At 35.5% G+C, this 25,879-nt stretch overlaps 1 protein-coding gene across 5 annotated transcripts in view; it reads right to left on the bottom strand.

Annotated features, from left to right (window-relative positions):
- Positions 1-1,984: 1,984 nt before the first annotated feature.
- LOC110458105 (kinesin-like protein KIF13B) overlaps positions 1,985-25,879 on the bottom strand; it is a 333,374-nt gene continuing 309,479 nt past the window's right edge. For 2 of the 5 annotated variants that reach the window (XM_021509676.1, XM_021509679.1), the window contains exons 24-38: positions 24,150-24,282; positions 23,618-23,861; positions 22,280-22,406; positions 21,997-22,058; positions 21,291-21,421; positions 17,297-17,575; positions 16,803-16,955; positions 15,927-16,004; positions 15,290-15,322; positions 14,264-14,333; positions 11,415-11,468; positions 7,480-7,604; positions 5,922-6,954; positions 5,155-5,367; positions 1,985-4,733 (exon numbers count right to left, since the gene is read on the bottom strand). In XM_021509676.1, the coding sequence (XP_021365351.1) occupies positions 4,477-4,733; positions 5,155-5,367; positions 5,922-6,954; positions 7,480-7,604; positions 11,415-11,468; positions 14,264-14,333; positions 15,290-15,322; positions 15,927-16,004; positions 16,803-16,955; positions 17,297-17,575; positions 21,291-21,421; positions 21,997-22,058; positions 22,280-22,406; positions 23,618-23,861; positions 24,150-24,282 (2,992 nt within the window). In that variant the 3' untranslated portion in view covers positions 1,985-4,476. The remainder of the gene's footprint in view (positions 4,734-5,154; positions 5,368-5,921; positions 6,955-7,479; positions 7,605-11,414; positions 11,469-14,263; positions 14,334-15,289; positions 15,323-15,926; positions 16,005-16,802; positions 16,956-17,296; positions 17,576-21,290; positions 21,422-21,996; positions 22,059-22,279; positions 22,407-23,617; positions 23,862-24,149; positions 24,283-25,879) is intronic. The other 3 variants (XM_021509677.1, XM_021509681.1, XM_021509680.1) reach the window with 2 other exon arrangements.

Genomic DNA, 25,879 nt, shown 5'->3' with positions numbered 1-25,879 from the left:
GATATGATCAAATATAAAATGAATGAAAATAATATTCAAATGAATAATAAAAACAGTATCAATAAAGCCTGTTACAACCTAATTGTGCAAATATTACATCATATGTAAGTCTGTAACATATATTATCTACTGTATATATATATACCTCATATACCATAGTTTACTGCATAACCATGGAAACACATCTGTCCTATCTGACGTAGTCAAGGAAACACTTTCCTGTTGCCATGAACTACAAAGGCGCAACTATTCAATGTTAACACAGCAGCACTTGCAATAAAGTCTATTTCATAAATAAGAAATACAGGTTTCAATGGTAAATAGTGAAAAACAACCTAACACAACCAGTAGTGTAAATTGAACACAATTCTCTCTGTAAAAACAAAACACTTGGGTGAAGATTCCAGAAATGGAACCCTGTTGGTATTCATACTTCATGTCTGCAAAACAACCTAGGTGTAAATTGGTTGATGGTATTAACTCATTCACCCCTGAAATTTCATGATGAACTATTACAACCATTGAATTGGAAGAGTTCAAATGTGTCTTCAGGGGTGAATGAGTTAACGTAGCTAGGATGTACGGGAATAATTGTTACACATGATTCACTCTATAGGTGGATCAATCTATCTCACACCTGACACATTCCAGGTATATTGGGACGATGTATCCCGACTCACTCCAGGTCAATTAAGGCAATACTCTCACACCTGTACAGCACAAGTGACCTCTCAACCCTTCCACCACTGTAGACCATAATGGACTCATCCAGATCAATGTAGAGTCTACTAAAGTTACATAGGGTTGAAAGGGTTAAAGGACACTACATATCAGCGATTTTACAGCTATTTCATGCAGGTTTTTTCCACCTCATATTTAAACAGTCTTTACATTTACCAACCCAAACATAAAACAAGAAATCATGGGAAACATGAGATCAAACAACTGCTAATGAGTAAAGATATCAAAACATCACCAAAATATCGGTATGTCAGGCTAGAGCAGATGAGCGATGGTCTAGGGTGAAGTGCCACTGACTAAGGAATGCAGGAAGAATCAGGGAAGAATGAATGGAGACAGTGATATATAGACCAGGCTTTATCAGAGATGCTTTCAAATTCAAGAGACCTGTTAGGAGATGAGAGATCAGGTCATCTAGTGAGCTTGAAGGAGGAAATTAAAAACCAACTAAAAGGTGGCCATTCTTACAAGAAGAGAGACAAGCCTTTAGGAGACTGTCCAACAATCCTAGAAGAACATCTCCAGAGATATCATTATTCATGACCAAATTTACAACTTTGTAAGAAAGGCATGATTACTATCAACCTCAAAACCAAATAAAACACCATGCAAGGTGTACGAGTCCAGGACTTCTAAAACGGTGCTGACTTGTCTATAAAGTAGGGAAGAATTTGGCTGTATCAACCTGCTGGAAGAAAGCAGCAGGAATGTCTAAAGCGAAAGTCTCTGCTGAATTGATTGATGTATCCTTTCTCACATCCCAAAGATGGTAATGAGCTTTGGAGATANACTTACACCAAGCCAGAAAGGGCTTCATGCACGAACTGACAATCATATCATCATACACAATGTCACATGCAGGCCATGAAGTTGATGTCCACAATGAGAAGAACCACTGTCAAAGCATTCACAGACAAGTAATGGTTTTGGTCACCGTTAGTTGTTTCCCAGCCAAATTGGTCACCGTTAGTTACTCCCCAGCCAGATTGGACACCGTTAGTTACTCACCAGCCAGATTGGTTACCGTTAGTTACTCACCAGCCAGATTGGTCACCGTTAGTTACTCCACAGCCAGATTGGTCACCGTTAGTGACTCACCAGCCAGATTGGTCACCGTGAGGTACTCACCAGCCAGATTGGTCACCGTTAGTGACTCACCAGCCAGATTGGTCACCGTGAGGTACTCACCAGCCAGATTGGTCACCGTGAGTTACTCACCAGCCAGATTGGTTACCGTTAGTTACTCACCAGCCAGATTGGTTACCGTTAGTTACTCACCAGCCAGATTGGTTACCGTTAGTTACTCACCAGCCAGATTGGTCACCGTTAGTTACTCACCAGCCAGATTGGTCACCATTATACTTTCAAAGGCTGTTGCAAATAATTAGGGTCCAAATATTCAAGAGGGCTAGATATTGCCTGATGATGTTTTCGAAAGGGACAAATTACAAGGTGAGGGAATTGTGTAATACAGAATTACCATTGTAAGTGATCATAATAACAAGGAAGAAACTGTTCTGCGAGGCCTGTCAAAAGTGGTCACTACAACAGAAGACTAACCATGGCACATTCAAATTAATCTGAGCTTAATTATTCCAAAACACCTTTCAAAGTTCTTTGTCTCCCCAATAAAAGATTATTTTTGTATAAAGGGACGAAAAAGAAAAACAACTCGGAAGTGATATACAGGAAATAAAGTTGGTTCAGTGGTGTCTACAGTTTCTTACCTTATTTCTGGTTCTGTTCTGATTCATATCCGTCAGAAATGTCTACCATGCCTCAAGTACAAGATACAATTACAGGAATGCATGTTTGCTATATGGTCAGCTACAACATCAACTTCAACCACAGCGTAAACCACCAATACAATACTGTTTCTCATATAACTATTTACATACTAGGTAAAGATTTAGACATTACATGATTCAACAGACAGTGGTACAGTTAATTTCCTTATATTATCCTTCCTTTCAAATTATATCTGTCTAGCTAGAAGACCTGTTCTTTACTAAATAACCAACAATCTGTCACTACGTGTAGAACATCCTCTGGTTACCATAACAACCAGAGATCAATGTCATACACGCTTATAATATTTCGCTCAGACTCGGCTTGATGTTGCCAGAAATTTGTTTGTGGTGTTGGAGTCAGGAATACTTTTACATCATAAATAGAATATCTACTGGTTTCTATAACAATCAGGTGCAACTTTACATATGTACCAAACTTTCTCTTTATCACAACAGAGTGTCGCTTTCTAGCTAGACACCTGTGATAATTGCCATTAAAATCATGTATCACGTTTTCCCTAGACACCTGTTATAATTGCCATTAAAATCACATATCACTTTTTCCCTAGACACCTGTTATAATTGCCATTAAAATCATGTATCCCTTTTTCCCTAGACACCTGTTGAATACCATTAAGATCATGTGTGTTTTTCCCCCATACACCTGCTCATCACTACAAACCAGGTATGAACTCCAACTTCCTGATTACCTGTTGATTCAGGTAACAATTACCAAGGACTTATTCCATCATTTTCACCTGTCAATACTTTCAACGTACCCTGGTATGTACAATTACATCTCTTATTTGATTGCTAAATTAAAAACACTCCTTTTATCTTTCATTCTGGGAAATGTACAATATTCTGTTTCTCTCTCATTTTCAGACTTGTACAGTTTTTAACTACTCTCTCGTGTAGATTTCTACAAAGTTCAATTTCTGTTTTTTAAGGAAATGTACATTATTCTGCTCAATCCAGAGACATGTACAATATTCTCTTTGATACAGAGACATGTACAGTTTCCTATTTCCTTCTGCTTTGTACAGGATGAGACAATACAGGTACATATAATAACAAGTTTTGATCAGGTTAAATACATCACAGATTTACAACATCAGACCTCTGGTAGCCATATACAATGGTCTAGGAGGGTGACAGGCTGGCTCACATCCCGGGGAATCTTCCAGTATGAAAGACAGGCATTTTATAGAATGAATCCGTCTCCATAGAAACACTTATTTTATCTACTCATTGTATCATGTAAATTTGAATTCCTCTTGAAAACCTTAAACATGTTTTTTATAACAATCTGAAATTACAGAATGATGTGTCTAAATAGTACATATTTGATTAACTAATTGCAGCAGCTTAAAGGGTTAACAAAGAGTAAAGTATAACACAAAGATCACTGTATTATCATACAGGTGACAGTAACCATGAGAAAACTCGGAAGTAATTAATTATAAGTGTCTTGGTCAATATCCCCCCACAAGTAGAAAGATTGACTCAGTTTCTTCATGTGCTTATAACTACTGGTCATCTATATTTTCTCAATTACTGATTCCATGGTCCCGATTTTTTCATGAGTTAGAAGATGTATTTATTTTAGCTGGCCGATCTCATGAAGATCAGATGCTTAGGTCTAATTTCTTCGTCAGAAGACAGCCACATGCAAATTTTTGTCATTTTTTTCCCTCCTGATCCAAGGTGATAAATATAACTGTATGTCTTTGCTCAAAATTTGTTACCAGAGGGAATTATTCTCTGCACTGCATTCCCTCATTTACTTATTTAGATTTTCATGCAAGCAGAAATCTTTGTTATCGAGTGTAAAATCCATTTGCTTAGCGGTGACACAGATCACCCCCATAATAGACAGCTGAACTCGTCAGAAAATCACTATCAAAAAATGATGATCAGTGAAAAAATATCCTTTCTATGGTGATTACTTCTTCTTCGCGTAACTGGATGAGGTTCCTTTGAGATAGGAAGGACTGTTCCCGCCAGGGGAGGTCACTCCCGGGGAAAAGGAAATATTTGAGTTTGAGCCACTAAGTTTAGCTCCCATGGAATGCCGCTTTGCCATCTTTCGTGATCCTCGTCGTTTTTTGTCCAAGAGAACCTTGTCATGACGAACAAATACGCCGTGACGAGATCGACACTTGAAATATCGAATGCCATGCACAGAACCATCATTTTTACCTGGAATAGTAAAAAGAATGATATTTGATAATGAACTGTACAGTAACCTAAAACATTTTGTCTATGATTTGCTTTATATACACAAATGTGTTACATATAGGATCAGTGACTGATATCAGGATAGGAACACTTGTCAATTAAGTTCAGAAGGTATGGAATGACTAGTAGAAAGGGCCTAAAAGGCAATTTATACATATTAAAGTGTTTTCCCCCCCTGGTAAACAAGCACAGAACAATAGACTTGTAATAGAGGACACATTCAAACCACATAAGGTCCAGGACATTTTTTTTTAATAAAGTTGGGACAGAATTTATCAACTTTCCAATTACTTTCAGTTAACAGATATTATTACTGAACATTTTTGTTTAGTTACCAAAACTGTTGCATATTCCATCATTTAGATTTGTGCACTGTACTAACCCTCAGGGAGATCAAGCTCCACCCCGACCCACTGACCGCCAGCGAACTCCACATTCCCAACAAATTGCACAAATCCGGTTTTTGCAGGGCCCTTAGAAGAATTGACTATGACACTTTCTCCGATCTGTATCCAGGGTGGCACAGGAACTTCTTGTAGCCTGTCAAGGTCAGCTCGACTTCCGAATGAACACACGCTTAAAGCATCCTCACCAGCTGTGAACAAATTAAAAAGGTTGATAATAATAGTATATCGTAAGTGTTTTCTGTTGTACCGGTAATATATAGTGAAGGTTTCCTCACTTATAATGCATTAGATAATCAGACCAGGGTTTATCAAACATATTATCTACATGGAACATATTGTGTTACCTACATGTACGTTCATGCAGGGAAACATTTTCATTGGTAAATAACAGGTCACATGATGCACACAGTTGTTATTATGATAATACCTACACACGTACAGAGGAAAAGCCATCTCCAATTTCAAGCTAAATATAGTGGGATAGTGTATTAGTCCATGGGGACAATATATTTAACAGAAAACATGAACTATGATGAAGACTGGATGGGTAGTGGGGAACAAAATCTAGTCGGCCTAGGGTTAAGGAGATTATTCAATATATTTTAAGTCTAAAACACATGCAAGGCACATGTCAAGTAAATGAATTAAAATATAAATGCATTGTAAAGTAAAAAGCGGTGACAAAATATTGCTTATCCTAATGAGTCAAAAGTCATCCTATATACGTGTAGGTATAACAGACCTGATGTTTCCATATCGTCAGTGGTATCCAGAACGAGGCTGTTTCTCTTCATGCTCTCCTCTATTATACTTGCTGTAGTGTCTGCATGCGAGGAGGGTGACACAATGCAAGATGAGGGACGGGCACGTTTGGATAGGTTTAAATTACGTCGACGTATCGGCGTACTCGCCAAAATCCTACCCTTGTCCTGCTCACTGTCCCCGTCTTCACGAATAAATAGCTCCACCATATCTTTGTGAGTCTGCTCGGTAGGATGCTCTGTGAAATCATGGCTCTCCTCTGCCTCATCAAGCCCAAGCTTTTCTAGTTCCTCCATTGCAGTTTCACTATATGGATCCACCCACTCTCCAGTAGAGTTACCTCCCTTGCCCTTGTCTTGTGTAAGTGAATAGTTATCTCCCTTGCTTTCGTCTAAAGATGTACCTGTTGTGTCAAAGTCTGGAAGATTGGGACGCCGCAGAGATGCTACACTGATGTCCAAGTCACTCACATCCTTACCACTGAGACTTTCATCTGTACTCAAATATTTTTCTTTATCTTCTAACATTGTACTCTGTTGCTTGGTATCCTCTGCTGATTGATCAGCAGTCCCCAGGATTTTGTCCCCCTCCTGTGTGGAGTCTGTAGATCCTTCCTCTAAATCACTATCCCCACTACTATTAGCCTGTTCTGCATTGCCTTTCTGAACACCTCTAGACTCTTTGTTTGATTCTGTGTTATCCTCGTTACTTCGTAGACTAAGAGAATCCTCGGAGGATAGAGTGAGCATCGACACAGCCTGCGAGCCATATCCACTTGACACGAGGCTAGGGGTACAGTTTTTACCTTGGATATCCACCAGACTATCAGTGGTAGAGGAGTGGACAATGTGTCCATCCTCGGTCGAGTTCACAACCTTGTTATCCTCCTGAAGTGACCCCTGCTGGGTCTCATAGGACTCAAAGTCCTGGAACTCATCAGAGCCGATGCTATGTGGGTCAGGCTCCACCTGCCTGATGTGGTGCTTGTGATCTGGTTCTTCATCTTCCAAGTCCTTCACAACAAAATACATGACAAGTTATTAACACAACATATCCTCAAAACATTACTTTCAAAATGGACTTTTTTTTTTAAACATTTATACAGCATCATTTTTAATATTTTCTTTGGTAGCTATGAATCAAATATTGAGATAGTAAACCACACAAAGTTATTTTAATTTATTTAGCTAGCCTTTAAAATTCTCTCTTGATTTGGTGTAAGCTGTACCAGTGCCATGGGATTTCCATGCATGGATACAGGACAAATTTGCAAGTAGACTTGCATTCATTTCATCCCTTGCTTAAAGAGCCTAGAATACATGTATATATGACAATAACTAAAGCTATATTATAGTTTATTTAACTGACAGATGTAAAAATGTTATGACCTTAACTGGTATATAGTTGAATTCCTACGTACAAGTTAAAACAATAAATTATGTATTATATGTTTATTTTGAAACTTTCTTCTCCTTCACATCTGTTCATGTTCTAATTACAAACGGTTTAACTTGAAGTGCCCCTGTGGGGAGCCTCACCTCCTCTGTATCCTGTCTCAGCAGTGGTTTTGTCTCTCTCTGGTACTGTTCTTCCATTAAAGTCATCATGGGTTTCACCGTCGCAACTTTGGTTCCAATGGGGCTCAGAAGGGACTTTGGAGAAGCTGTAAGGGGAAGAATATAAATAAACAGTACTTCACACTTAAATTTGATTACCTTAATAAATCAGATTCTGAATACAAAATAACGAGAAAGTAAATGAATCATGAAATACTTGTATAAAATAATGACATGTTATATGTAAATTGTGAAAATACAAAACAGCATTTTCTTGTGAACAAGACTATACAGTCTTTGATCATTTATGTCCTGTTAAGAGTTTATTATTATGGCCCAGAATTAATCACTCTAGCTACAAAATATCATGTGTAATTTGTCACACTGACAACACATTCTAACACAGACTGGTAATGTTTTATTGTACAAACGTATAGCACCAAAATGTCTGTACAACATGGTAATGACAGTACCGTGTATTTGTTAAAACATTTAGTATACACCATCTATTGAATGTACAGCTCTGCAAGACGTCCTAGATCATCGATACTCCATGCAGGGGTTACGCTCACTTACGCTCTTCGTACCTCTGGAATATGTCATAGCAAAATTGAAGGCACGAAGATACTCAATAGCTATTTGATTTGTCTCAGATAAAAAAAACCTGACCAATCGCTAGGCGGAAAGCTGTCCTTTGAAGATTACAGAGGAGCGACGCCCAACCTCAAAGTAAGCCAATTTTACCGTTTCCGGACCGCAATATTCTTTTGATGTACAAAGGATCAAACTAGTCTTCTTGTCTCATCAACAAGGTGGTAAACACTCAGTCTTCGAGTTTGTCATGACATGTTCCTGGGGTGCAGAGAGTACAAGTGAGCGTAACCCCTGGATATGGAGGATGGACATCGTACGGGCAGTAGTATCTTTTTATGTAACATGTAACTACGCACCGACTATTTACCATACAATTGAAAATCTGTACATTGTAACAACATTTTTTACAATCTATACAATGTACGTCTCACAAAAATGTACTAAACACCATATGTATAGTTTCAAATCAATTTACCATTTTTCCAGGCAAACTCATAATTTTAAGAAACAAAATCTACAAGTATAATATTTATTGATATAATATATATTTTATAATATATTAATATATATTTATAATATTACCTAATTTAGATATATCTAAAATTCAGACTTTCTTACTTTGAGAAATAGCAATAATACCAATATTCATAAATTCTAACCACAAATTTTCTACTTTTCCATACTTTTTAAGCGTGAGACAGCCATTTCTATTTTGTCTGATTTATACGATCACACTAACACAGTATACTTCACCACTGCCTAGAGACACACATCTTAGTTCAAAATCACATATTAAATATACATTATACATGTATTACTGTTTTGTTCTATCATTTAATGTATTTTTTTCAAAACATGTGCATCAACTGTAGGTATTGAAATAATTTTTAAAAATTGACATGCTTTTTTGGAGAAATAAATAAAAAGGAAAGTATGGAAGAATTAATTTGTTTGGTTTTAAAATCGAAAATAAAAGGAAAAATATTGTAGATGAAAAAATATATTGGAAAATCATTTACATTTTTCTACAAAACATAGGGATATTAATTAAATTTTTAAAAAATCATGCAAAAATGTATTGTTTACATTAAGTTTAATCATGCCAATCATTTGCCAAAAATATTTATTTTATCTTTAAACACTACAAGGAAAAATCTTTCTGTATTTCTTGCACTACTAAATAACTACAATACAATCACATAGCTGTGTACTAATACTTTAAATACACCGTCATAAAACAGCATCTCACTTAGGAAAATATCTGTGACATTTCATGTTTCCACCTTAACATAAGCATGATTTAAATTCAGAATAGAATAAAAATATTTTCATAACTATAGCCAAATCAACTTGCAGTTTTAAACCAAATCATTGCAGAAACATGCAAAATGCATCAAAACCAATCAGGTGCATTACAACATGCAGTAATGTAATGATTTTGAATGTGTGCATAAAATCAGTTTTATTTATCAACTCTACATAATATTATCTTAAATGTCACACCAGTCAAACAGGTTTTCAAATACCTGGCTACCATTTTCCCTTCCTTTTTTAGCTATCTAATTTACAAATGACTCTATTTCTACCCTAACACGTTCTCCATTTTTTCCAATTTAATTCTACATTACGTCTGTTACTCCTATTTTAAACTTTTTTTCATAATGAGAGAGTGCTATAAACAAAACATGAAATCAAAGGTCAATGACGAAAAAAGATACGAAAATGAAAAATTGGATGAGTTAATCTAAAACTCTTAAGAAAACAAGAACACGGAGGACAAGGTGCTTCAGTAAGTATGTAGTAGATCACAGATGTATAGATTTATACTCCAGGAATTCTCAGGTGAGATGGTAACATTACAATTTATGCAGGTAAATATGTTTTAAAGGTCTGATATATAAGTTTAAAAAAAAAATATCAATTTTAAATTCAAGATGCATTTTCATATTCTATGTCATGTGAAAGTTTGAGTATCAAAAATACATGAACTGACTGAGTTCAAATTAACAGTAGACAATTTACAGGCCAGTTGTTCAAAACTAGATAAGCTGTCTGATCCTTTGGTCAAATGTTTTCAAATAAGAAACATTTTTAGTTTCTTGGTTTTAAGAGATAATCTGAGCTCTTGAATAGTTTAAGTTAGACATGTATGTATATGCTCATTATAACTATTTTTTTCAGATACAATACATTTTAGTATGCAAGTACAGGTACAACTCTATGTACAGTCCTGTAACTATCTGAGCATCATAAGCAGCTTCCTCAGGGCCATCGACTCTATTCTAATATCTAAGCTTTGCTCAACATGAAGGAGGTGTTATTTTACATCTAAAGTTTATAAATCTGTGTAATTTTCCAATTACAGTCTATGATTAATTATAATCACTAAAACCAGAATTTAAGTCTTTTGCTGATTGATGTAACCGTCATGACATAAGATAGGCCTAAATGTTGTGAAAATCCTGCCAAATTGTCAACTGTAAGTTCTAAATTTTGATTTTATTTTCAATATTTTCATAAAAAAATACTAGTCCACTAAAAATTTTGCATTAAAAAAATCCAAAACAATTAACTGATCTAGCTTTGAACAACTGTTTGCTAAAAGGAAAAATTTGACTTCAGTCGTTTATGCTTCATTTTTTCAAAATCAAGGCATTATCCTCATTACATTGAAAATAATGTTGTTTCCATGGATACTGGGTGCAGAAGTACCATGTGACTTAATACAGCTGATAGTCCTGGAATGACCTCTAACCCAGTCAGACAGAAAACCTTTGTCAGGTCAAGTACAACGGAGGGAAAAATCACAGCATTAGGTTCAACGAAGGATATTCTCCTGGGTTTCGTAAGAAATTTGATCAAAATATAGAATATAACTGTTATTTTGTGTGAATAGGCAACAAAAGAGAGATAGTGACAAATTGATATTTGACAAAGTTTTCCTGACAGTCTGAGTTAGAGTAAGCTCTAGAACAGGTCTTTGTATTAAGTTTATAAGATACCATAGCTCATTCAATATCTCTTACCATATCAATTTTACATAAAATTTCCATTTTTTTAAAGATTGACAAAAACATTTGTACTTATGCATCTAAACTAGTCCTTATATACTTTTTTAGTAAAATGAAAGGAGCTATGTTACCTAGTTATCCCCCCTGGTCAATTCTGCCACCAGGAGTCAGCACCGTGGAGTGCCCACGACAACATGTACACACAATACACTAAGTCAGGTGATGGTTACATCCAAGGTCAACACTACCAAGTCTACCACATTCATAACAGACTCTACCACATTCATAATAGCCACAAAGAAGAAGACCTACTCTTAGAAATGCTACCATACGAATTTGTTCTCAAGTTCAAAAAGTTTGGACGGGCTGAAAATATACAAATTACTAGCATTGTCAATAGTGTATTAATACCTAATTAAAGATGTTTCTATCTAACGTCTTAATGTAATTAATAGTCTAGTTACACAGCACAAAAAGTACTAAAACATCTTAAAATTCAATTTAACAATATATTCTTAAAACATTTTCTTACAAAATATTTTCAAAAAGACAGTATGCCATTTAATCCTTATAATCTGTGCACAGATGATTATATATAGACTGTTACCTAGCACACAAGTTGAAGCCATTCTTATAGTAATCAGATCACAATGACATTTAACGGCAAGAAAACATATTTACATCCGTTGATGTACATTTCTTTATAAACTGTAACTCTAAATATCATACAAATGATGACTGTAGGTAATGCCAAAGACAAATCAGAAAATTTATATGATTTTATTATCCAGCATATTTATAGCTCTAAATAAAGACTTCTGAACACAAACAAAAAATGCAAATCTTCTTTATAATGTCTTTATTCAAAACAGCATAAGAAAAGCAGAAGATTGCAATTAAAATTTCAGATAATTTCAGAAAATTAGATTTTTGTTCTCTAATAGAGCTGTGTTTATGAAGAAATTTTCCATTGTTATCTCCCTTGTATAACAGCCAACATTCAGTTCTGACTAAGACGAGGCGAGTTGTGTGCATCAGGATTCTGCAGAGATTTGTGAAGACAATAACAGCCTATTATATATATACAACCTAAGCTTACTTCTACCCGCCACCACACAACCTGGCCAACCTAACAACCAGTCAAGGTCCTCTAGGTATAGTTAACTACTACAACTGTATAGGACAGGAGTGAAATCTGGTAGGCCGAGCTGTTGTACTATGTAGGGGGAGATAAAGGCCAGTTATCCTATGTACAGGCTATATGTCTGCTTTGTGGAGTTCCACTGTGTAGGGATCAGGATAAGCTGATTTTCCTATAGGCTATGTCTCAAATGGTTTTCCTATGCACAAGTAGACTCAATAAAACAGGTTTTAACATTCTGATCATGACAGTATAAGATGGTTTTCTTTTGTTTATTGCCAACATTAACAGCTTCCTTTGTGTAGATGATCAGTCTAAAAAGGTTATTATGCAGGTCAATATAAACAGGGTTTCTTATGCAGTTGGTCAGTCTAAACAGGTATTTACATAGTCAATGTAAATATGTTTTCTTATAAAGATGGTCACTTTAAACAGGTTTTTAAGTAGCCAATATACACAGGTTTTCTGATGTAGAAGGTTTGTCTAAACAAGTTTTTATCTAAAGTTGATATAAACAGTTTTTTTTTCATATTTTATGTAGATAGTCTAAATAGGTTTTCTTGGGTCAATGGTCAGTCTAAACAGGTTTTTACCCAGATAGGTCTTTGTAGAAGTTCTGTCTAAACAGGTTCTCTTATATACAGGTAATTCTGAATTACTATTCTAGTGTAGAAGGTAACTATAAACCGTGTGCACAGTGAACAAGATATTCCTAAAGAGGTTCTCCTAGAATTTATTTCTTCTCCAGCTTCAATGCCGAGACCTACTAGTCATTTCAACGGTTTGATGAGGTGAAGAGTTTCTACTGGTTGTCATGGTTACCAGGTTCATAGCGATGGCACGGCATAAGTACAATGCACCACTAAACACAACAACGCACGCCAAGTCACACCTTATTGCAGTGTCGCGATCAGAACCAAAAGAGGAGCACAAACTTAAATAACAAGCTCAACTGTTTATGTCATAGTTAAAAAATGATAGAGAGATGAATGTAAAATCTCACCTGAAATTGAGCAGAGAGAAAAAGTACACAGATATTAATTACATATTATACCTCATCAGGTATTATATAGCTAACATTGGGGATTTATCTATAGAATTATTTACATAAGTGTGAAATTAATTTCTCAGCCAAGTGGCAACGTTAAAATTAAAAATCATTCAACTAAAAATGGCATTTAATTAGATTAACAATATTTTTGTGTGCTTATTTTTCAAATCTCTACACATTACACATGCTTCTTAAGGATACCTGTCAGTAAGGACGGTGTCAGTTCAATAACGTATAAACAAATTTTTCATTTTTCATGTAAAAAAAGTCCCAGGTCATAAAATGTTTTAGCAAAATTAATTACAAAAAACATGTTATTTTCTTCATTTTTAATAAACAATTTGAAAGCAGTTTTTCATAAACAACATCACACACAAAGCACAACAGAAACCATTGCCAAGTATTATTGCAGAAACACTCCTTTCATTTGTAATAGACACTTCTTCGCCACAGAAGAGTCTATACCTTATTTATCAGGAGGGAAGACAGCGTAAAATAAGTATACAGTAGAATAGAAAAATTATGAAAAATAAAAAATAAAAATTAAACAAAAATAAACGATAAAAAATGCAAATAATATTGAGAAAATAAAGCAAGATTACAAACCCACTCACTTGAAGCAGTATCATGACAATGCGTTTTCTTGCCCAAACTGATTTTTCCAGCAAAAAGTTATTTGAACGATTACTGCAAATCAAATTTCATTTCAAGCTTTTATATACTTTTGAAAGCCAAAAATAACAGAATAAGATGAAAAGCTTTTCTTTGGATGAAAATAAAAAAAATTCAAATAAAACAAAACTGAAGTGATACAATATTGAGCAAACTGTAAACAAATATCCCAGAAAAATGTTGGACAATGAGTGAACTACCCACCTAGAACTACGATACATTGTTTAGTGAGTTCCTTGGCAATGGTTGCTAGGTCCATCCCAACCAACGATAGAGATCGTTTACGAGAAAACTCACCGGGGTGCGAGCCAAGTTGTCCTAATGACAGAGCATCCAACGAAAGGTCCTGTATGCTGTCTGCTCGAAGCTGGAGAACCAAAATAAGGATGTCATGTTTTGTCAATTCACATATACTTATTATAACAGGTTTTTTTGTTTCTAGAAAATTCTTTCAACTTTACTGAGAAAATAGTTCACTTTAAAAAAAAGATAAAGTTGGAAGACAGATTGCTTTAATTGTCAGGTTGGAAATCCATGTAAATGGCTACAAAGCTTCATTATTTTTCAGTCTATTATTTTTTCTGTATTTTTTCTGACCAGATGCAATTACAGCCTAGTCAATATCCTTGGGTCAATACCACGTTTGATTGACTGCCGAATGATGACTGTAACAGCTACTGCTAGGGATGTCACAATACGCAAAGAGTATATCACGATATATCGCAATACAGAATGAATATATTGCGATTATAACGTATCCCGATATATTATCATAGGAAGGATGTGCTCAATTTTATAATAGGCTGAGGTCAGAATGTTATCAAACTTATTCATATATAATATGGATAACATAGATTTAAGATTTTTGTCAAACTAACCATAGATTACACAATTTGAACTATTAAAAGCCTGCTTTATGCTTATCTGTTAGAATTTGTAGTAATTTGCAAAGTTAAAACACCAAGTAGATACACAAAAATATGCTTTTGAAAAAATTTGCGATGCAGCAATATTTCATCTCTGTATTGTGGTACGATACGATATACCCATGTATTGCAATATACCTGGTCCCACTTGTATAAAACATCTCAAAATTAAGGAAAATCTCAAGCAATGTATTGTCTATGGGTAATTTTAGACTTGAGGAAATCTCAAGGGTTGAGATGTTTTATACAAGTGGGCCCTGTTTTCTGATATATTGTAACAGCCCTAGTAACAGCAACTGTTTGTGACAAAATTAACAAAACAAAGGTTTGATCAACAAAGATCAGTCTTGAACAAAAACGGCACCAGATTCCTTCAGTAGTACAAAAGTTGTGTTACCTGTCCTTCTAATTTCATTGGTGAGAGAGCGCCCTGCAACACACAGATAATATTTTGTACAGTTCAACAGAACAACGTACGTCTTACATACATAATGCTTTATTATGATGCTCTCTATATATTGGACTGATAACCCAAACAAACATTAATTAGGTTGGAATAAAAAAATAATATCTAATTGTAAATTAAGACTTAATATTTTTGAAATAGTTCTAAAATAATTCTGTAAAGAATATGATACCATAATGTGGGTTAATAACGCAGGCTTAAATTTTGACTCAAAATAAGAAAATTAATTTAAACATCAAATAGAGGAAGGAAATATTTGCAGATACTGTTGTTGATATGTCAACAGTCTCATACTTTGATTTATTGACAAACATCACAGCCAAGAAGTATTCATCTATAAAGTATTTCATGTTATTTTCACAGCAAAAGATCAAAAGTCAATGCTTAACTCATTCACCACTGACATGTCATAATGAACTATTCCAACCTTTGAACTGGAAGAGTTCAAATGTGTCTTCAGGGGTGAATGAGTCAAGTTTACCTTACTGTTATATATATCACAGCTATAATGTCAGAACACTTTTAATGTGAGTTCCTTCGAGTATTACTGAAGCTAGAGTATACTTACAGCATGTATATTGGGCACACTTGTAGTTTTCCTAAGTCCTAAACCGGTAGACGCCGTCAATTCCTTCACTGCTACATTCTACAAACAAACCAAATTTCATATTAATATAAATTCTCATATTACATATAATAGGTGATGACACACAAAATAGATCTACCAACGAATATTTTCCGCTTTAAATATGTGGGTATATGTTTCAGTACTGACAATAACACTAATAGATTCTATAATGTGCATGTACCTTGATAAGTCTATGATTGTGTAACTGGAAAGAAACAATTCACCACCAGACCAGGATTCAAATCAAGGGCCCGTATTCATGATACAGTTTTCTACTCAGGCAAGGATTTTGGGCTCAAGCCTAATTTCTTGTTCTGGTTATAAATTGTTAAAAATATCTTATTTTTTTCAATGATTTGGACAAATTTTGAGGGGCTTAAATTAAAGCTAAATACTGTTTTCAGTGTTTACATTTGACTTTTTTGATTGTTTAACATGAATAAAGTAAGTTACAAGAAAGTCGGTTTGAGTACAGAATCTGTGTTTGAGCATGAGAAATATTTCATGAATACGGGCCCTGGACGCCCGAAATCTAGATATACACTCTAACCAATTGAGTATGTTGGTTGCTATATATATTATGTTCTGTGGGTATATATATTTAGTTGGATGCCAAATTTAAAAGACCAGGACTCGAACCCTGAATCTCCAAGCTCTAGCCAGATGCTCTAACCATTATTTAGCTTCCTGATTGCAGGGGAAAAACTCAGTCTAGTTTCGCTATATTTTGGGGTCAGAATTCTCTTCACACAATGGATTACAGAACAATTTTTGAGTACATGACAATAACGTTACTAGATTCTACATTGGCCGAACCTGTCTTAGTCTGTCCAGGGTAAGTATACTCTCCACGCTGGATATCCCTTTGATGTACTTCTCAATGTATGTCTCTCCATCTGTGGCACTGATTTCATTCTGAGAGGCAGCCACTTGTGCTAAGCTTTCCATGTTCTCTAAGTCCTCTGATGCCTAGAGATTCAGAAAAAGAAGTTTTACATAAGGTTGGTGAGATGATTGGGGTTGGGATGGGGATTTTTTATTTTATTTTGTATAGGGAAAAAAACATTCTATTACTTGCACTCTAATTAAGGTCTTTATTATCAACATGCCTTACATTAAGAAAACCAGAATTGATTTTTCAGGGGAGTTGATCAATCAGGTTAATGTGCTTGTTAAAGTCAAAAAATATTTGTGACCATAATTTGTCTAAGATTTAGATTAAAAAAAAAAAAAAATATGGGCACAGGAAGATACTTATGACATTGTAGTAAAAAGTTAATGCTGGATAACATGGTGTTGGAGACTCGAACCTTTGGTATATTGGACACGACGTCGTACGTAACTCCGCTGGCGAAAGATTTCTCAGCCCCTGTGATGCGTTTTTTGAGCCGGTCCGTTAGATTAGATATACTGAAGTTATTGTAGATGTTAATACACATGCGTTTACGTAACACGAGCTCCATGTACGCCGGGTGACTCAATCGCACCACTGTCTTAAGAATGAGGTACACACGCTCATTGGATTGTGTCACACGGTTCAGGTACGGCGAATCGTGAATTGAGGAATCCCAGGATGCAACAGCGCAAACCTGTAAAATCAAAATTGAATTCAACTGTAAGAACAACATAAAAACTTATAAGAAATGATTTTGCCAAGACAAGGCAGTGTTAATTTCTTGTTGAAGAATCCTTCCATTTATTGAATTTATCAGAATAAATTGTTAAAGACTTAAGTGTTTACCAGACAATAACATATCACTACTATTAAAGATGATTCTATTTTCTAAAGTAGGATTACTATAAAAAAAAATCTCTATTTAATTGGAAACAACTAAAGGAACGAATGTAGAAGTAGACTTAATGGTGAATCAGACACGCATCAGTGATTGGAAGTAAAACTGTGAAGTTATATGTTAGTAAGTTAAATACCGTACTTCGTCGTACAGCGACCCCCAGGCTGATATGTTTTTCACATGATTATATAGTTACATAATTAGCAGTGAAACAAAAGTCATATTGGGTCTGTGTGGATTACATTTCACTTCATTCACTTAGTTTTTGTATGACATAAAAAATGATTGTTCCACACAAAATTTCAAAGAAGTTTTAAAATTTGAAGTACCAGTGTAAATAAGAAACCATCAAAGAGCTTACACCCAACTTGTTTGGTTGACTGAGACAATTAAACCCTAGATTGGAAATAGGAAGTTGATCTTTCATCATTTATAACTAGAATTGTCAGTTTTAAATAAAAAAAAACACTTGATAGATAGACCAAGTATGATACTGGTAATATTTGTTTTAACAAAGAACTAAATATATGCTAAAAGGAGCAAACATTAAGATCATTCTAATACTGCTACATGCCATGATATATAGAGATACAGAAAATCACACCAATTAAAAGTCTGATACACTTATTTTCTGATTTATTCATGCTTGTTTTTACTTATTTCCTGTCTTGTACATGCTTATTAACATCTTTAATTTAATTATTCATGAGCTTTGGCAATCATTAAGAGAAAAATAACTGATATCCGTTTGAATTAGAATATTTGTAATACTAGCTACATTTTAAAATTCACTATCGATTCTCTGTGTTATAATGTGAATTATTTCAAATATCTGTAATTTAGGAAATGTTAGTGATTTACTGTAAATAATAAATAAATGAGGCAAATTATAATGAGCAATCCACATTCCTCCCAACTTCACGACAAACATGAAAAGTGAACAAAGGGCCATAACTCTGTTCACGATTCACCATAACTCTATCGTGGAAGGCAAAACTCAATTTCAGAAAAAAAGACTCTTCTCCAATCTCAATGTAATTGAATACAAAATTTGGCAAAGTTGGAGATAGAATAAATCAGATAAACCTTGAAAAAGGTTATGCTTGTTTGATAAAGGGCAATAACTTTGTTAATAGAACTAGAAGGGCACATGACCTGATTTCAGTACAGGACATTCTGCCATCCCAAAAGGTCGTCCATAAACAATTTTGAGATATGCCTCAGACAAGATGATGGATGGATGGCCGGCTGGATATATAGGGAACAACATGACTCACTACCTAGCACTAAACCCAGGCCTCATTACAATGTAACCCTAGGTTATACTGTTAAACGATTGCTGTTATGAGTATCAATATATGATACAGGTGCATTGCTTACCTGTCTGAATATATGCAACAAAGGCAGGTATTATGTGGACACCAGTGTTCTATGTATTACATACACTCAATGTAGTTTAGATGCAAAATTATATAAATATGTTTTAATGTCAAAAGTGAGAAAACTGTTATCTGAATCAGTACAATTGGCATACGGAACACTATACATCCAGCTTAATGACTTTACTACTGGTTTAGTGTTTGTACAGTGTTGTGTTATATTTCTAGACTAAAGGTAAACTATTATATTGTATACACTTCATTAGTCTTGATGAAAACCATCAGTCTTTTAGAGTTAGTTAGAGCACACACTGTTACACGCTCTGTAATGTGTTTGTATATCAGGTGTAACGGGTGCTGTAAAGAAGGTTAAATGAGCTAGGATAAAAGTCTGTGAGACTATAAAAAAATCCCCAAACTATAGTACACAATCAACAGCCCTTCAAACCTTAAAGCTACTCAGTCTAATTATATCATAGTATATTTTTATGCTATAAAGCTAAGCTCCAAGACAACAGGATTTCCATTAAATCATTGACCTTAAATGCAATGTTTGACCTTTGTCAATGGAGCACTGGTATATGACCTTTTCTATGAAACATTTATCTATGACCTTTGCTATGTAACTTTTTGGCAGGTAACCTTTTGGCAGGTGAACTTTGTCATCAGACCTCTACCATTTGACCTTTGTCAATGGAACATTAGTATATGACCTATTCCATGGAACATTTGTCTATGACCTTTGACATATAACCTTTGCCAGCTAGGTGATCTTTGTCATGTAGCCTCTACCAGTTGACCTTTGTCAGGCAACATTTCTTGAGTAGCCCTGTGTGATCTTTGTCAAATGACCTTGGTGAAGTGACTTTTGACACATTCCTTAAAAGCTCAAACACAGCCTCAGTATAATCTCTGATAACAGGTAAGACAGAGTTCTGTACAACTGAGATCCTTCACACGGTCTGTGATTCTGAGACGGTGTCAGCAACTTAACAGATGGTGTAAAAGTCAAAGGTTGTTTGGGGTTTAACATCCTCGCAAAAGTTCAGCTAGATCATATGAAGACGGGTACCGGGTATCTAAAGGGAGACGCCGAAAAAAAGTAAAGAGTAAAGAAAATAGGATAGGACAAGTAAGATCTCAAGTGTTACAATATGGCAGCAGATCAATTTTGATCTCTACAGTGTCCTCCAGGTAGATTGAGACGCTTAACCCTTTCACCCCTATGTAACTTAAGTAGACTCTTCCATGCATTAATATGGATGAGTCTATTATGGTCTACAGTGGTGAAAGGGTTAAGAAAACTTTTGATTCTACAGGGTCCAGTCAGCTCTTACGGTAACACAGAGGGTGTATTCTTTCCCTTAAATGCACAGGGTTCAAATAAACCATCCGTTGTCTCTGTAAGGAAGGCACTGACAGGTAGAAACTGTTTATCACTTTGTGCTACAGTTGAAGTAAAAAGGTCTGAGTTTTGTTTTGGCTGGCCCTCAGACAGAGGGTAGGTGTGGGACTAGAGGTTAGTGTTAATCACTGGCATACACTTCCACTAAGGCTATAGATAAGTGAATTACTAAAGGACTTTGTATACGCCTGTCAATAAATCACTGCTCAGCCAAATTGCACTGTTTACCTGAAGTCTATTATTCTACAATACAAAACAATACAAGAGGTTTAGCTGATAATCAATGTGCTTCTCCCTTAGTTTGGATTTCACTGTTTCATTTAATTATTACTGGTTTTATATCTATTCTAGCAACAAGTAAGGTTCATTTCTTCTTCAGGAATATATTTTATTGTCAGCCAGAAATTTGCTTTAGAGTCACTAGAGGCGGATTTTCTCCGAGTCAGATACCAATCAAATCTACACATACTTTCTCTAATTGACATAAATTCCATTTTTAATTTCAGCATTACTTTACTTTTTTTTATAGTCAAATGTTTATATTTTCTGTTAGATAGAAGCTTTAAAATATAGCTTCACTTAATTGAATACCTACCGATAAAAATGAAAAATAATTGACTTCATTAATTCTGTACTGGTAACAGAAACTGTTTCCACTGGTTTTTAAGCCCTGTCAACACTTGTAAGCACAAACAACTGTATCGGTCTATAATGGACCTGTACTTACATTATCTTTCTCCGTGAATGTTTTGATGATAGGTAGGTTAACAAAAGTGGATGCATGCTCTTTAACTAAAATGGAATTAACACCCGCGGCCTGGAACCCTTCCTTGACTCCTGACGTACTCATATCGTCCGCTGTAACAGTAAAGCAAATAATAATAGCACCAATATATACATTCATAACAAGTTCTGTAAAAAAACTTCAGCGAGAACATTCTGACAGCTACTAATAAATATTTCAGGAGATTCAAGATAATTAAGATTCACATGAAGATTGTATTAAATCATTGCACAAGCTGATAATGGGACAGAAGGCCTAACAGCTATGTCCCAGAGCACCTCTTTTTGTTTTCACAGAGTTATTTCCCTTTAGGTACAGCTGTTTTATTGTGCTACTATTGGAAGCAAAATCAGGGGTAAGGCTTCCCTGTCAATCTAGTTTAACAGGAATTAATATTTCCAGCTCACTCAATCTTATCAAGAGTTAGTCTTCCCAGTTCAGTGAAATTTTTAAAGAGCAAGTCTTCCATATTTATTGGAGTTTGTCAGACAAAACTACAGAACCCTCAAAACGTTTCAGCAACTACTTTCATACCCAGCAGGCAATAGAGGAGAGTTTGGGTTAAGGAGCTTACATTTCAAAATACTGTTTCTTATTTTTTGAAATCTTTTTATTTTAAGACGTTTTGCTGTCTACCTCAGTAACTCACCGTTTAAATCTAGAAACAGTACAGGTCTGTGCTCCTCCAGATCTTCTGGGGCCTCCCTAAAACTGAGATAAAAATCATAAATATATCTCAAAACTCGTTCATAACCCAAATCAATTTTTGTTGTCTAAATGACATTCATGAACTCTCTTGTTAATCCCTTTTATTATTCTGACATATTTTGAAAACTAACTTAGATCAAGCTTTATATAACAGCTGTGAAGAGTCAACCTCACATACAAATTTCTGTGTAATTAATGAAAAAGCGTAGGAGTTGCTAAGTTACCATTCCGCAGGTGCCCCGGGAATACCACTGCCTGGACTCGGCACCATGACGGCATTCCTCTCGTCTGTCAGCGACATCCACTGATCCATCAAGGCCCTCTCTCGATCCACGTCCGAGTCCGACTTATCTGTGTACAGTAGACAATTGTTACAAAACAGACTTTAGGGTCAAGACAATCCTTTTATGTCACACATTGACAAGAATAAAGTAATATCATGGTTGTTTTGACTTTACAAGTCGATAAATTCATTCACATACCCAAACTCAAATTATTTCTTCAAGCCAATGTTTTTGTTCCAGTGATAAATTATTCAAATCTTATGTATCATGATTCAGCTAGTAACAAGAAAGTCGGTTTAAGAACAGAAATCACGTTTGAGTATGAGATTGCAGCCAGGTTTCATGAATACAGGCCCTAGACAACCATCATCCAGCTTCCCCAACCTCAATCATAATAAAGAGTAACATGTCCCTGCAAGTAGGGCGTAAGAATTGTACCTGCTGCCCCCATTACATGATTGTAAGAGGCGACTAAATTTGGGATCTTATCTTTTCTCTTCTTTCTAAACAACTTTCTTCTTCCTATTGTTTCCCTTGACAATGCCTCACTTTTGGTCTTTAGTTGAGCGTTCGCCCCTGTGAGGAAGGCTTTGGGTTCTGTCCCCCGGCCGAGACATACCAGAGTAATAATGATAGTTTCTACTTCTGCTCAACGCTCAGCAATTTAGGAGTGGGATGACTGGTTCGCCCGTTGTCAGTATAATGTGATCGGGTGGGGTGTCCTGCTGGTTGTCTTCGGCAGTATGTTTCAGTGAGGTAGCACTATAAAGTTGGCATCAGTTCTGCGCTATCACAAGGAGACAAACACGAACATATCGCAGCCTCCCAAAAACACGCACACATACACTACATGCATGCATCTTGCACACAGGGGAGGCTGTCCTTAAATTACCATAGCTGTTGATAGGACGTTAAACGATACTTAACCAAACCAAACCAAAGAGCAACAGCGCTAACATTCCGACACAAAAGAATTTCAACTTTCAAAATATTTCTTTTTACATAAATTGGGCACTAGTTCATTCTTCAAAAACTGTCATCAGATGGGGAAGACTGCAACAGTGCTAGCCTCATGTCTGAACTCTTCAACTATTTCTTTTGATGATATTTAAAACTGAAATTGGCTTCGTCTGGTGACAATATTGACATATCTTGTTGTTACTAAAGCCCTATTTTTTTTAACCCTTTCAAACCTATGTAACTTTTGCAGACTCTACTATGCATTAATCTAGATGAGTCCATTATGGTCTGCAGTGGTAAAAAAGTTAAGTGATGTACCTTGCTTGTTAATGAGCTTCTGGAGTTGCTCGTTCAGGTAATCTTTCCTCCTTGCCAGTGCGTCTGACCACCTGTCCCGCAGATGTGTAAGATCGACCTCCTGGTAACTGTCCAGCCCCTTTTGGATTTTGTTGCGTACATAGATACATCCGACTTGTATAGATGATACAGAGTCACAGATGAGAGGCAGGGTCCCGGAGTTTGCCACTGGCTTTATCCGCACAAACACTCGCCTTGTATGACCCTGAAACAAAGAATGGTATAAAGCATTAGATGAGGTTGTACCTTCACAAAAATCAGCAACACAGGACACAAAAGCAAAGTTTAACACATGAAAAGTTGAAACTTTTGTCCAAGAGCCAAAATTCTTATAAAATAGCCAAACGACTTTTCCGAAGTACTGAAACATGCTGTTCCCCAATCAAAAGTTGATTGTCATCCAATAATGATTCATAAGATAAATATATTGTTTCTTTTTTTGTGAATAGGTTTTCCAGAAATGATTCATATTATAAGAGTTATGGCCCCTTACTTGCTGTAACTGGAAGACCCCTGCAGATGGCACCTCTGGTTTAGGTTGTACTTGGACAGGAACATACTCCCCCTGGTGGTTAAGTTCGTGTACTTCTGTCCATAATTCTATCTGTCTCATAACCTCACTCCATCTAAAATTGAACAGAAAAATGAACAGTAACTTGCTGTATACATAGACAACAAACAGGTATCATTCTGATGTAAACTCATCTAAAATACAGGTAACAATCTATACAAACAGGTATCATTCTGATGTAAACTATACTGCTGTAAACACAGTTAAATAACAGGTAACAATCTATACACACAGGTATCATTCTGATGTAAACACATTTAAAATACAGGTTATAAACTATATTGCTGTAAACACAGGTAAATAACATGTAACAGTCTATACACACAGGTAAATTACAGGTAACAGTCTACATACACAGGTAAGTAAAAAGGTATACACAGGTAAATTACGGGTAACAAACTATACACACAGGTAAATCACAGGTAACAAACTATACACACAGGTAAATTACGGGTAACAAACTATACACACAGGTAAATTACAGGTAACAAACTATACACACAGGTAAAGTACAGGTTATACATTATACACAGGTAATTTACAAGTAACAATCTATACCCACAGGTAAATTACAGGTAACAGTCTACACCCACAGGTAAATTACAGGTTACACACTATACACAGGTAAGTAACAAGTAACACTGTACACACAGGTATATTACAGGTAACATGCTGTACATATCAACCACATCATGACCATAAGTTCACTTAGGAGATCAATTTCAAATTTGACTTTCTGTAGGCTTGGATATTTTTCTTTAAAGACATTGTACAATCTGATCAAAAAATCATTTATTATCGGCATTTTCTCATCATGTTTAACCTATCATTTTTTTTAAATTAAAAGTTTGGCCCCTGATGAGTTGGTGTCAGGAGACACACACAGCCTATATTGATCCCTTATCCCGCTCTTTTACAGCCTCTGCAGTCTATAGAGACAGATAAGGCATTGAGATAGGCGTAAAGCCAACAATCCATTTTCTTTTCTGTTATCTTTTCATGGAGATAAGAAATGTTCAAAGCAGGCACTTAGGGCACCACACAATACGTATGTAGACAACACAATGATACAATACATACGCGGGATGCTGTATACAATGCAGGCTGCATCATAAACGGTAAAATTGTAAATCTTTCTGGATTATTCGATTTCCACTGAATGGTATTTTGTAATAAATCAGCCACAAGACAGAGCTAAGTCTGGACTATAGCAAATATGTCAACGGGACAGTCGGTTGATTTAGTATACATACACCTACATTTATATCCCAACAGTAATAAAGGAATGTCATATGTCTTAATAGAATTCCTGAAGATGAAAATAAATCCAAATAATTAAGTAAGTTAATACTAAATTCTAACTTATTATTATTATTTTTTTTTTAAATTCGTAAAGACTTGTTTTTGATTGGTGTTTTAATGTCCTCACACCAGCCAAGACCTGTCCAATCTCCTTGACCTTATATAATTCTGACCTGTCTAATCTCCTTGACCTTATCTAATTCTGACCTGTCTAATCTCCTTGACCTTTAACTTACCACTGACCTTCCTGCTAACATCCTTGCCCTTATTAATGATCTTTTGTATGTCCTTGACTTCTAGTTTACAACTTACCTGTCCTCTAACATCTTAATTCTTTGACCTTAGTGCTG

Source organism: Mizuhopecten yessoensis, unplaced genomic scaffold, assembly GCF_002113885.1.
Source record: "Mizuhopecten yessoensis strain PY_sf001 unplaced genomic scaffold, ASM211388v2 scaffold9431, whole genome shotgun sequence".
In the NCBI taxonomy this organism is placed as follows: Eukaryota; Metazoa; Mollusca; class Bivalvia; order Pectinida; family Pectinidae; genus Mizuhopecten; species Mizuhopecten yessoensis.
Note: the sequence above shows the minus strand (reverse complement) of the source record. Positions and strands in the feature narration are given on the sequence as shown.